The following is an 11,624-nucleotide window of genomic DNA, read 5'->3' on the forward strand; positions in this document are numbered from 1 at the left end:
TTCAGAGTTATTATTTAAATTTTGTAGCTTATATCTTATCAAACGGTTCTATGAGCTATGAACGTCGCTTTAGGGTAATCTGTCCACTATTTGTCTGTCTACCGGTTCGGAAGCTCCACCCAAAAATTGCTCCTCTGATGCCAGATGTGGAACGAAAGTATAGTTGCTTTCTCCTGTGATGAGACATATGTATTCAACTTATAAACTATTTGAATGAAGCCCTGACTTATCGGAAAACCCAATAAGTTGAACATAACTTGATGACACAGTTTCTTATATGTTTGAGCAACAAAAGAGGTTACTTATTTTAACTGAATGTGTCGTTTTTTTTGGTCAACGATGTGTTGTTTCTTTACAAAAATCATCACTGATATTGGACATATGTTTTTAGTATAATGAAAGAAAAAACAAATGTGCATGATTAGTTATGGAGAAAGTAGTTAAATTATTAGTGATTACACAATATTCAAGCATGATTGCATTTTTATTGAAATAAGAATTGTTGATGAAGTAAAAAAGGTGCTTTCTTTTTGAAAAATGTGAAATAAGAAGACATAATTAGGATTATCATAAATTCAAAATTGAGGACAACTTACAACTATGTACACGGTCCATTAAGAGCTTCTTCTCATATCATAGTATCTCAGCTAGAAGAAAGTTACTAAAACGGAAAGTGCGGATAAGGAGATGGATGTAAGTTTTGCATCACAATGAAGATTACAAACCGGAATGAAAATAGAAAAGGAGTGAGAAGAGGTAGAGAAAGTTATGAAGAAAAATAAAGTTATGGAAATTGAAGATGAGGATAATGATGATACAAACAACAATAGCAACAAAGACAAAGATACATTGCCCTTTGCTTGCTTCATATGAAAAGAGCCAAAGAGCCTTTCATGGATCCAATTGTCACCAAATGCAAGTATAACTTCTGTGAGAATTATGCTTTTTCTCTGCTCAACTATTCATCATGCTAGAATTCAGTTCTAGGTGTAGATGATCATAGAAGATGACGTCTGAGAGGTCATATATAGTCTTTTAAGTAACACCTTATTTATAATATATCATTAGCAAATCATGAAGAAATTATGCATAACTACTAAAACACTAAAAGTTAAATCTTATTTCATTATAAATTGAAAATCTAATATCAGCTGAAACAAACATATATGAAAAATATCATTTGTCATTAAATAAAAAATATTAATTATTATCTACGAAAATATTGAAACTATTTATATAGTATTTTAAAATATAAGTTTTTATAATGTTATCACATTACATTATATTTTCAGTTGATTTATCTTGAGGTCGATTTTCGTTTATTATCGTGAGAAAATTATTAGTGTATTAATTTTATAATTTGAAACTCTTAGAAAAAATATATTACTTATTCTTACTTTAAATTTATTCAACTATATCAAAGTGAAATAAAAACCAAAAGAATATAAACCATTATATTTTTAAATTTTTAAACTTTTAATTTTAATTTTATTTTTTCTTAAAAACATTAGTAGTTCTTTCGATTCAAACCAATAAAATAAAATTAAATTTACAATATGATCTTAGAATTTTTTTAATCATGTTTAATTTTTAAAAAAGTTCTCAAATGTTATATAAAATTAAAATATATATTTATATAAAATATTTTTATTGTAATTCACCCGCCCGTAGGGCGGGCCAACCCCTAGTTATAGTAATAAAGCAATGCTGAAAATATAGAGCCATTCTTTGAGAAACAAAAATAAAATCCTTTCGCTGACAAAAAAAAAACAAAAACAAAATCCTTAGAAGATAATTAAAATGAAATTGAATAGTATGTTTAAAGATAGTTGATTGAGCCTACTATCTAAAATGAACTGCATAGATATAAATTTGTCGGCTAGAAATAAATTATCATTCAGATTTGTAATCTTTTTAATTAACTCTAATCCATAAATTTGATGATAAAAATCGGCTCATATAACTGGAGTGTAAGTAGTTGATTAGAACCACATGCCAACGGCTTGATAAACTCGAATCTGACTGCAATCTTTAACATAATTATATATCAATGTGTGGTATGAAACTGCTGATTTCGAAGTGTCACTTTTAGCCCTACATATCTTGATTAACGCACATTTTAAGATATTTTCAATTAAAATTTTGAAAATAGTAAGTTTTAGTGACTTATTACAACGACCACATCTACTGATTACTAAATAAAAGGCTTCTCTTCCGCATGTGAGTATGTGACAAGAAGCGCCACCAAATCTAGGTTAAAGCTCTTTTTTTTCTGTCGATGCTCATAGCAGTTTTTTTCCCAAATTACACAAATAGTTTCATTTTTCTTTATTGGAAAGTATTGTTTTATACTTCTAGACAGAAATTGGAACATATATAGAGAAATTTACAGGAGAGCAATAAGGGTATAAAAAGTTTTTTTTATATGATTTAATGATGCAGTTATATAATTTTTTACTAATATTATTTAACTTGTGAGCGATAACAAAGAAAAAACTGTACGGTTGAATTTTTCAACTTGAACTTTGTCACAATTCAAAATATAGTATGGTAAGAGAAACCATCTTTTGAAGCTTTACTTCTCAAGAAAAAAAAATGTGCGGTTAAGAAAAAATTTCTAAAAGTTGTAGGGAAATTGTCAAATACCTTTATAACTTCAACTCATGTTTTAAATGAGCTTTATTCTAGTCTTTCTCCATCTTTTCACAGGAAAACTATGTCCTATATCAACTACATCAGCAGCATCACCAAACCTAACTGCACAGTTTTTCATTCGACCATGCATAGACGAACAAGCAACATGCATTAAATATATCTAACTATAGTACCATGCTGGCGATGCAAAAGAAACACCGTGTATTTTTTTTTTTTTCCAACTGGTTTTGATTAATAAAACTTGTAGAACAGAACATACAAGAGTGAGATCTTAAACCCACAACAGGGAGACATGAACCCAAACAACGGGTGACTTAAACCCAAATAAAGGGTGACACTTGATAAAACTACAACCAACACAAGAGAACTCTAGACTCATATAACCAAAGTAAAGACAATCTTTGACAAGGGATAACAATATTAATCCTTTTACGATTTGAACAGCCGGAACTCTTGACGAGAGAGGAAGCGATGCAGTGGCCATAACAACGAAACAGAACTAAACTTACCTGAACCTCCAGTTCACAGTACCAAGCCAAAACCAACAAGAATAACATCATATACCAACCAGAGAAGAACTACAACTGGGGCAAGCTCCCTCTTCAAACGAACCTTCATCAGAAACCTTACTACCCTCAACCTCATTATACTGCTTCGATTAGCCGAAGCAACCGAGGAACACGAGAGCAAAAGACAAACCGAGAAATACACTTATCCAAAGGCCGCGACAATGACTCTTTTCTAGAGCGGGACAAGCAACCTGAAACTTCTCAAAGATGTTAGACATGTTCTGATTTCCTCACACCACCACGCCACCATCGCACACCGTTTACACCGAAGCTAGAACGAAGGTAAAAGAAGATTGACACTAAAATCCCAACAAAGACACCTCAGATTCAGCCTTTCTAAAGCCATAAACACCCTTGAACGGAGCAGAGATCTCAAAACATGGCGAGAGTTAATGGAATTGGTCCCCGGACAGCAAGATCTTAACAGAAGCTCAGTAAAATGCAGAGAAGAAACACCGTGTATATCTTAATTATTTTGTTATGGTCCGCGTCATGAATTTAATGGGAAACAGTTTCATTCTGTTCATGCTTTTCTTGACTTTAAATATGATAAAACAAAGCATTGGCAATAAAACATTAGTGCAAGTTTTAAAGTTGACGATAAGTTCCCACTCTCCAAAGAAAGTGGCACTTTCCTTCTACTATTAACTTAGGAAACAATATAAAGTAATTAGATTGTCTATGTAGACACAAATTAATTAAAATATATCTTTGATTGATCTTCTATTCCTCTTGAACTTTTAAAATAATTCTCTTTCACAGAACATTGCACTATTCCTTATTCAACAAGTGAACAACATTATCAAAACTCAGTATATATTTATTTTCTTTCACTAAAACATAAACAAACAAACACTATGTAATTACTGAAATGTATATTTGGCATTTTAGATGTTGACGATGCTTAAAATAAGAATCATACACAGCTTGATTAGCCATGGGTCTCACGAAGGAAGATATCGACGTACCGCGCGATATATAAAATAGACCGAGTATTATTTGTTCATATCTAAAGTTCCAAAAAACATAAATTAAAGAAAAAAAGTAAAAAAATGATTGGAAATTTAAAACATAAGATGTGTGAACCCACCAATCCCGGTGAAATCATTTCCCTCCAATGATTATATTCAAACATATTCAACTTTTGACTATTTTACATTTTCGATTTTAGTTTTTCCGACTTTATAAACAGCTAGCTGGTCCTTTTCCATATGATGGAAAGTGGGGTGAAATACTTCTATTTGATTTGAACGACTAAAACTTCCAAACAACAAATACCTATCTTATATTAGATCTTGAAAACAACTTGCACATTTATCCCACCCGAAAAACGACTTGTATATACTTTTTATAAGAAAACAGAACTCTTACACTACTTGAACTGCTATATTTTCATCCTTGATCTGTAATTATTAAAACACAGTCGATCAACGCGTACATATACAATTAGAATCATTAAAAAAAATTGTGATACCCACACCACACATTAGGTTGAGATTTCGGATAGCAATAAAAACTCATTTAACCTATATTGTAGATGTTTTACGGTTGAAAGTTGAAACTGTTATGCTAGATGTGTGAGGTTCAAAGTAAATAACTGATATAAACACGTTTCGATTTTTTCTTTGTCAAAAAAAAAACAACAACCCCAATAAGTACTCATTCAACAAAATAGCATGTGTTCAAATGGGTAAAAAGACTAGTCATATACATCAAGGTTAAAACCAAGATACACTACCTACAAAAATCATTGTGTGGCATTCCTATTGTAGATAAATCTTTTTTTTTTTGAGCACGTAGATAACTATCAAATTACAAAACATCTAACATTTTATAATTTCAATTTAATTTTTTGTACACGTAGATAACTATCAAATTACAAAATATCTAACATTTTATAATTCCAATTTAATTTATGTGACATACTCAAATCCTGTCCCGACTATAGAAAAATAAATTAAAATTCAACACAAAATTGCGGCTATATAAAATTTAAAAAAATAAGAAAAATTACAAGAAAACAGATCATTTTTAAAAAAAATTGATGATGAAAGGAAAAAACAGACCAATAAAAGTCTAGAATGAGTAGTATCATACCAATCACCATCAACATTAGTTTCTCCTCCTTTCATTATTTAGATCGAACCCGAGTATCTAACTCAGTTCCACTTACATCTTCCAAACAAAACAAAAAACACAGCACCTCTTTCAGTTCTGAGTTTCAGAATCTACCCACACAAAAAAATACTATAAACAAAAAAATATATACTATTTAATAATTTAAAAATAAGAAAATAAAGTATATTGGTTTTCTCGGGGATGGAGAACTCGTACGACTCAGCAGCAGCAGCCAAGTGGTCTGATTCAACAAGTCCATATAACATGGTCTCATGGTCATTATTACAACCTGGTTCCTCAGATTCTGATCTTAGCCGCTTTAACCTTGGTTCCTCTGATGAATTAGTCGGTGGGAACGACAAGGCTGAGTCGGTTTCAAGAAGCCACCGTCTAGCGGAGAAGAGACGCCGTGACCGTATTAATTCTCACCTCTCCGCGCTCCGGAAACTCGTCCCTGATTCCGACAAGGTAACACCCCTTATTCAGACAGAAATATAATGTTCTTTTAAGCTTCAATTTAGTCATCCAATTCGGTTTGTGCAAACCGGTTTTGATCTAAGCTTAATGCTTTCGGTTTAGTCATCAATTCCGGTTTTTGAAAACCGGTTTTTTAACCTTATTTCGGTTATGCAAAATTGTTGTTGCTTTATTTGTAATGTGATAATGGATAATGTCTTAAATTATCAGCAAGATAGAGATTTGAATGTTTGGCTTTAAACTAATTCAATTTGAGTAAACCGTTTTTTTTTATCTGAGTCGGTTCGACATATGTGGTGGTTGTTTACAGACAAGACACCTCTTTAAATCAAATCACATCATTTATCTCGCATTGTCGTCTCACAATGTTGCGGTTTAGTAATGAAATCTAATTGAAGTAAACCGGGTTTTGACTCTTAAACAGTTAGACAAAGCAGCACTCTTAGCAAGCGTGATTGAACAAGTGAAGGAACTCAAACAAGAAGCAAAAGAATCTCCAATCTTCCAAGATCTTCCAACAGAAGCAGACGAAGTAACCGTCCTGCCTGAAACCATCTCCAATGATTTTAACCAAGACACAACCATCTTCAAAGCTTCTTTCTGCTGTCCAGATCAATCCGAAGCAATCTCAGAGATCGTTAGCGTTCTCACAAAGTTTAAACTCGAGACAATACAAGGTGAGATTATCTGCGTTGGAGGAAGAATGAGAATCAATTTCATCTTAAAAGAAACAGCAACTACTACATCAGCGAAAGCTCTAAAGCAATCTCTATGCGCTGCGTTGAACCGAATCACATCATTGACTACTTCATCGGTTTGTAGGATCAGAAGCAAAAGGCAGAGATGGTTCCTCTCTTCTAACTACTCACAGTGATATCTTAGTAGAATACAAACACATTTGTTTTGTTAGCAATTTAAAGTTATAAGCTATTGCAAGAATTGTAAATAAACTGGTGAAAATGTGATTAGGTAGATAAAGCTTTAACATTAGTGGAGGATCCATACAAATCCGACAAGAACGAAGCCAAGAAAACATAAAACTGAAACAAGATCAAACAAAAGTACTTAGGGAAAGTAACAGAAACAAGGAAGCAGATTGAAAAGACTTGGAATCTCTCTATGTCTACTTAGATCGCTGTCTCATCTTTCGTCTCTTCCTCTTCAACCTCCTCATACGCTTCTTCTTCCACTGCAAAAAAAAAAAACACGATTTAAAATGTGGCTTAGAAGAGTGATAAACAGATGAATGTATTGGAGAGGATTAGGAAGATGGACAACGTACCTTGGCTCTCATGGTGGAGACTCTTTTTTCTCAAAACGCGGATTCACGGTGACGGTAACAAGAAAAGAAATGAAGCGTCACTGTGAATATATACCATACCCTTGAAAACCCTAGCTAGATGTTTGGGCCTTAACGTTGTAAGCGTTTGGGCCTTAACGCTAATATATTCCCCAACTCTAAAGAAATTAGAAGAATGATTGTTAATTAATTTCTAAGCTAGAAATTTTTCTTTTGCCAACTAGAATTTATTTGCTTTTAAGCAGAATCATTGTTTACAGAATCTACTAAGACAACTGGACATGAGTGATATAGAACCAAAGGTTTGGAGAGAAAATAGCTTTCTTAATTAGCTCGCTCTGGTGTTTTTGGGCTTTGTCATCCTTATATGAAATATGTGTCTTTACATATTTGATAGCCGGCTTGGTGTAAGTTTGTATAAACGAGTTGTTCTCTTGTATAATTCTAGCAGTGTTGACTACTGTTGTTATAAAACATCTCAATAATAAAACAACATATGATGAAAACCTTAGCTAAAAGATACACATGAAAAGAACCTCTAGTGTTCTATTTTCTTTGTTCGATTAGAGAAAAGAAATTATAATACGCTTTAATACCAAATACACAAGGAAGTCACAAAGAGAGCTATGATAAAATCAAGTCCATAAACTTTGAAGACTTAACAATTCATTGCAACCATTGGAACTGAATCAGCAGCGATGGAGTTGTAATGGCCAATATGCGACCTGGTGCGCTGCGATCATAAATAAGCAACAAAGTAGGTATCTGTTTATATCCATGTAACTGTCCTACACATAATAGAAGAGTCATAGGAGTTTCTTTTTAACTTGGAATAGTAAATTCTTATCAAATACTAGAAACTATTCAAAATCACACTTACAAAAGAGTATTATATAATACATGACGGTATTCTACGAAAGAAAATAATTAAAACACACATTGTTGATTTGCAAGCAACATAACTATAGCTTACAAAACTTATTTAAATATATATTGTATATTTTAGCTACAAACCCTCCATCGACAGCAAATGATCATCCATTAGTACTATCGATGATATACAAACAAAACAATATATGCATCCGGAGGTGACCTTTCCTCGGAAACGTGTTCTCTCATATTTTCCCTTCATTCATATGTAGTATATATAATTCAAACTTAAGCGTACATATTAGAGTCCCACATCGTGTGGGATGATGGTCCTTGGGCAATATATAAATGTATGGGTAAACCTCCACTCTTGAGCTAGCTTTTGGGTGTGAGTTAGGCTCATCACTAATATGGTATCAGAGCCCATGGTAAAAGCCCAGCAGATGATTTCCCATATAAACAGTTTCCTACTTATGTAGTCTGTACAAATGGCCCATCTTGCTGTGGTATGTCCGAGATGTTGGACTTGGGCTGTTTCCGATTGGACCGTTTCCCATCCACATCTCGAGAGGGGCTATTAGAGTCCCACATCGTGTGGGATGATGGTCTTTGGGCAATATATAAGTGTATGGGTAAACCTCCACTCTTGAGTTAGCTTTTGGGTGTGAGTTAGGCCCATCACTAATAGTACACATAAATAAATAAAACTCTCAGAGATAAAATGAGATATATAAACCTCTGAAAGTCAAACAAAATCGAAAATATCATCCTATGAGGCACTCTATGAAGTGCCAATAAACTCGCATAAAACTTTCCACCGTTCTCCTCCTCTTCCACATATGTATATACTTTATTGGAACCGTAATCTCCTTTACGAATTCCCTGAAAATATACTAAAAAAATCTTCAAAGCAGTAAAAACATCCTCTTAATTATCTATATGTAAAAAATCCTCCAAACTTGTGCATGCAAAGCTCCTCATCGAGTGTAATCTCCTTGATTCCTTTCAAAAATGAATCCTCAGAATCTTTAATGGTCTTGACCGACCTTTAGGGTTCCTAATCGATGCCATATGATCAAAAGTCAAGCAAGAAGGGATCAACAAAATCCCACATACTCCCCCAATGACTATACTCGTCTTCTCCGCCAAAAGGCCAACCCGTAGCAGATCCATCACCAACCATATTATAACCCGGATCCATACCCATAGAACTAACCGGATCAACAACGGCCGTGGATATTGATAGACTTGAACCTACCGAGCCAGTTAGAGAATTCATATTCTCCATCAAATAATTGGTATTATTACAAGCACTTCCTCCTTGTTCTTGCCCTAACGCCACTTCATGACGAAACGACGTCGAATTAGCAACCGGCACATCTGTGAGCTCCACGTCACCCATCTTGTTATTGTTATTACACGAGTGAAGATTCTGATACGGTTGGTGATGGAACTGTCCCACTTGCGTCATCTGATTTTGTTGTTGTTGTTGGTGTTGGTGAGGGAGAAGACCATAACTAGGGCATAACATAGAGGTCCCACCAGAAAGAAAGATATTGTTGGTAAAAGGCACACCGTAATGACCAAAGGCTGAGGCGGAGGAGGCGGAGGGACGAGGGAGGAGAGGTCTTAGGGTTTGAGTGGAGGAAGAAGAGGAAGAAGGAGAAGAGGAAGCGGCGGAGACGGTGGAGGAAGAAGAAGAGACTGATGAAGGAGAGGAAGGAGATAAGTTGAGCTGAGCACGTGACCCGTATAGGAAAACGGCGGCTCGGTCGTAGGCACGTGCGGCGTCTTCGGCGGTGGCGAAAGTACCAAGCCACTTGCGAGTGCGTTTACGTGGCTCGCGGATCTCGGCGACCCATTTGCCCCAGCTTCTTTGTCGGACGCCACGGTAACGAAACTTGGAGTTGTCGGGACCACCTTTGCCTTTACGTTTGCGTTGTTGGCCGGAGGAGGTTGAGTCGGTGGAATCGGTTTGAGGATTGTGGGTTAGGGTTTGTTGGATACTATCGTCAAGATTGTGTTGTTGTTGTTGGGAAGGTAAAGGGTCCATAGATGAAGAAGAAAGGAAAGAGAAATGGATTAAAGAAATTGAGAGGACGAATCAAGAAGGAAGAGAGACTGAAGAGTGTTTGAATGTCACGGTTGTGAATGGTGGATTAGGGCGGTGCTTCTCTTTTTATATATACTTACACTCTCTTCACTCTCACTTCTTTCTTTTTACTTACTTAGCCCATTTGTTTTCCCACCAATGACATTTTTGTTGTTTTTATTATTTACTAAGTTTTGTTTTTGGTTGTTGTCACTAAGGTACATAAAAAGCTTATACAAGAAGAAACACAAAAACGAATTGTATGCCAAGTACAGATCAATCGTTCCGTCTTGCAACTAGATTATCATGGAAAGATGATTGAAGCTGGGATGTTGAACGTCAAGTCTACAAAAACGAGGCCAAACATCTATTAGTGTTATAAACTTCACATAGTTCAATAGTTCTAATCATTGTGTTGATAATCAACCCGGTTCTGAAAATAGTCGGATAAAACATTCCTTTTTCTTAAAATTAACATGAACTATATATATATATATATATATATATATATTTAAATCTCAGATCCGTCTATGTTGACAATCCATATATTAGTCTCAAACATCCATTTAATTTACTAAGTTTAATATAGTTTCTATAATTGTGATGTTAAATTTAGCTTATAGCATCTCTTAAGCTATTTTCATCTTTATTGTAAAGTCATATTTTTATTTTTAAAATAGTTCTTTAACTTTTAAACCTTTATGGTTATAACCAAGACAGCTATTTTTTTTTAAAACACATTATTTAAAAATAGAATCACACTTTTGATTTACGTAATAATATTTAAGGAACATTTTAGTCTAAACAAAATTATAATTTTATGAAATTTTTTTAAAAGTAAATAAAGTCAACTATCATTTCTCATAAATAAAGGTACTTGTTGTAAAATTTAATAGATTTTTAAAAAAAATATTTTTTGAGATAAAAATAGATAAATACATTAGAAAAAATATATCTCTATTTTAGAGTTACTCTATTTCAAAAGTAAAAAACATAGAATATACTAGAGAAGATTTTAGTTATAGTTTGTTAAACAGCTGTATAAAGTATAATAAATTATTAATCAAGCCCTCGTCATACTTTAGAAATGGAACTAAAGTTCTACCTATGAATATAAGTACAATAGAACTTCTATAAATTAATGATGTTGGAATTTAAAATTTTTATTAATTTATAAAGATATTAATTTACAAAACCTTTTTTAGTTAGATTTTTTCTTTTAAGATATATTTATTTTAAGATAAGAAAAATGTTTGATTTTAGTGTATAGAAATTAATTTTTTTTTGAAATTTGAAATTTATATTTATATTAATTTTATTATATTATTTGGTGTATATAAGTTATATTGCATAGAACTTAAATATGGTTTTAGATATAATATTACTAAATCTCATAAAAAAAAATGTTAAAAAAATATAAAGATAATTCAGTTGTGAATATAAAGCAAATAATATAATAATATGTTATTACTTATATAAAATATGTATACATATAAATTATCAATTAATAATTTTAGTGGACCATATATTTACATAGAATTTT

The 11,624-nt window shown here is 33.0% G+C and overlaps 2 protein-coding genes and 1 long non-coding RNA gene across 3 annotated transcripts; 1 reads left to right on the forward strand and 2 right to left on the reverse strand.

The window, feature by feature from the left end:
- Nucleotides 1-5,150: 5,150 nt before the first annotated feature.
- Nucleotides 5,151-6,809, forward strand: LOC106438034 (transcription factor bHLH51-like). Its single transcript, XM_013879070.3, has 2 exons — nucleotides 5,151-5,810; nucleotides 6,244-6,809. The coding sequence occupies exons 1-2, from the start codon at nucleotides 5,544-5,546 to the stop codon at nucleotides 6,691-6,693; spliced, it is 717 nt and encodes a 238-aa protein (XP_013734524.2). The 5' UTR covers nucleotides 5,151-5,543; the 3' UTR covers nucleotides 6,694-6,809.
- Nucleotides 6,766-7,716, reverse strand: LOC106438035. Its single transcript, XR_001287371.3, has 2 exons — nucleotides 7,102-7,716; nucleotides 6,766-7,008 (listed from the first exon to the last, which is right to left on the reverse strand). It is a non-coding gene; the product is annotated as an uncharacterized LOC106438035 (long non-coding RNA).
- Nucleotides 7,717-8,664: 948 nt separating this feature from the next.
- Nucleotides 8,665-10,177, reverse strand: LOC106443577 (ethylene-responsive transcription factor ABI4-like). Its single transcript, XM_013885129.3, has one exon. It carries the CDS (start codon nucleotides 10,040-10,042, stop codon nucleotides 9,065-9,067), a length of 978 nt encoding a protein of 325 aa, XP_013740583.2. The 5' UTR covers nucleotides 10,043-10,177; the 3' UTR covers nucleotides 8,665-9,064.
- Nucleotides 10,178-11,624: the final 1,447 nt, after the last annotated feature.

This window comes from Brassica napus, chromosome A3 (genome assembly GCF_020379485.1).
Source record: "Brassica napus cultivar Da-Ae chromosome A3, Da-Ae, whole genome shotgun sequence".
Taxonomy (NCBI): domain Eukaryota; kingdom Viridiplantae; phylum Streptophyta; class Magnoliopsida; order Brassicales; family Brassicaceae; genus Brassica; species Brassica napus.